The 2,234-nt window shown below is 37.4% G+C and overlaps 1 protein-coding gene across 1 annotated transcript in view; it reads left to right on the plus strand.

The window, feature by feature from the left end:
• LOC106867460 (zinc finger FYVE domain-containing protein 26) overlaps positions 1-2,234 on the plus strand; it is a 93,341-nt gene that overhangs the window by 29,623 nt on the left and 61,484 nt on the right. The window contains exon 11 of the mRNA XM_052971651.1: positions 1,185-1,591. Coding sequence (XP_052827611.1) covers positions 1,185-1,591 — 407 coding nt within the window. The remainder of the gene's footprint in view (positions 1-1,184; positions 1,592-2,234) is intronic.

Raw genomic sequence — 2,234 nt, forward strand, 5'->3', positions numbered from 1 at the left:
TATATATATATATATATATATATATATATATATATATATCTGTGTGTTTGTATGTATGTGTGTGTCATTGTTTTAGCATCCACTTTTCCATGCTTGCATAGCCTAGACACAACTTATTGAGACAGTTTTTCTACAACTAGATGCCCTTCTTTCAGCAACCCTCATCGGTTTCTAAGCAAGGTAATATTTCTCCATTGATTGTATGATTGTGATGACTGTTTAGAACCATCAGATGATGACAAGACAAAGGTACACACAAACACATGCATGCATATACAAACATGATGGGATTCTTCTTGGTCCTGTCTACCAGATCCATTCAAAGGTTTGAGCTTAAACTATAGTAGAATATACATGCTCTCAAGGCGCCACACAGTGGCAGTGAACCCTTGGTCTTCTCTGAGTCATTAAGTGCAAGGATATCATTATCCATTCACACACATTTCTCACCTTCCACATTTCTGTTCTCCCTGATACACTGCTTTGCAATCCTGAACACCTCACACTTCATAACACAGAAATCTGGATACTAAAGCTGTTAAACACATACTGGAAAAATTTCAAGACTAAAAAATGAACTTGATTAATTCAAAACAATGTGAATAAATAAGCTTTACATTTGACAAATCAATTTATATGCTGAAGGGTTAAGTGTCTGACTGAACTATTGGAAGTCACCAACAAATTCTAAATAGCACACATGGTCAGTGGAATCTCAGCATCCATTGAGATATGATAAAATGTATGTGAATTCCTTTCAAGTGTTGGGCCTCACAGAGGCAATGACCGAGACCTTTGGCATTATGTTGTGCTTGAGAAGAAGACCCATCAAGTTGAGCAAAATTGCAGTCATGGTAGATACCAGTGTCATGCAAATTGGCACCCGTGCCAGTGACACGTGAGAGCACCCCGGTGTCACACAAATGGCACCCATGCTGGTGGTATGTAAAAACACCAATAACACTCTCAGAGTGGTTGGCATTAGGAAGGGCATTCAACCTTAGAAAACCATACCAAATCAGACTGGAGTCTGGTACAGCCTTCCAGCGTACCAGCCTAGTCAAACTGCATGGACAACAGACGTTAAATGATGATGATGATGATGTATATACAGAGACATACATAATATATCTTTTACATATTGTTATATCATTACTGTTTTCATTTCCCATCTCCTCCATTAGATACTTGGTTTCCCTGGTTTTCTTGACATGCTTGAGTGGCGTGTGCAACTATCAGACGATGTTGAGACCTGTCTTCTGCTTGAAACATCAAAAGCTCTTGCCAACGTATTTGCTGACAGTATCCAAACAATCTTGACGTCTTCTGAGTTTCCATTTCTTCCAAAGCGCTGTAAGCAGTACCTGGAAGCAAACAAGACATTACAGTTAGCAGTGGTGTCGACTTGGGAACAGTTCCTTGTGAACCAAAAGTACTTTGTCATGAAAAAAAAGATCTCATGGAAACACAAGAATATCATTGCTTCTGAAACTGTGAAGAATTCTGAGGGCCTCTATTCCATCTTTGAGATGCTGCTGATGACCATGGAGAATCATCGAGAAAACATTGGAGTTTACAGTTTCTTAACTAGGTATGGAAAAGTTTATCTTTCTTTCTCTTTCACCACTTTTTATCATAGTCTCTCTGTCTTTATTTATTTTTACTTCCTCTTTGCTTGTATGTATGTGTATGAGTGCATGTGTGTATGTATAAACACTGCTTAGCGCAATTACTCCGATATTTTTCTCGATCAGGTGATCTACTAGCGCAAATCAGTCAATGTATTGGTTGAATTATATATAAAGCTATAAGCTTTATCAGTTCATTCAGGGTTGCCTCTCTTAGGTACATCTCATTGACAAGAGTCAATAAATTAGAAACATCAATATCTGAGATTTCCGAGAGAGGGTGACACTGAACGAACAGGGTGTTTTCACACCTTTTTACCATAAGAAAGATTTTTTCTCCACGGTAACTGTATTGTATTGCCTTTTAGCAGTTGAAATATGTGACAAACATATTTCAACTTACCTAAATTGTGATTATACGTAAACACTGCTTAGCGCAATTACTCTGATATATATATATATATATATATGCACACACACACTGGACTGGTGAAAGTTTTTTCATTCTCTCTTTGTTTATTTTCTCATATTCCTTTCTGTTGAAGAGCGTAGGCTCGAAACTTAATAGACATTTTCATTTTCCTGAGCGTCAAACTAATACACTTG

The sequence above is a fragment of the Octopus bimaculoides genome, chromosome 11 (assembly GCF_001194135.2).
Source record: "Octopus bimaculoides isolate UCB-OBI-ISO-001 chromosome 11, ASM119413v2, whole genome shotgun sequence".
Classification (NCBI taxonomy): Eukaryota; Metazoa; Mollusca; class Cephalopoda; order Octopoda; family Octopodidae; genus Octopus; species Octopus bimaculoides.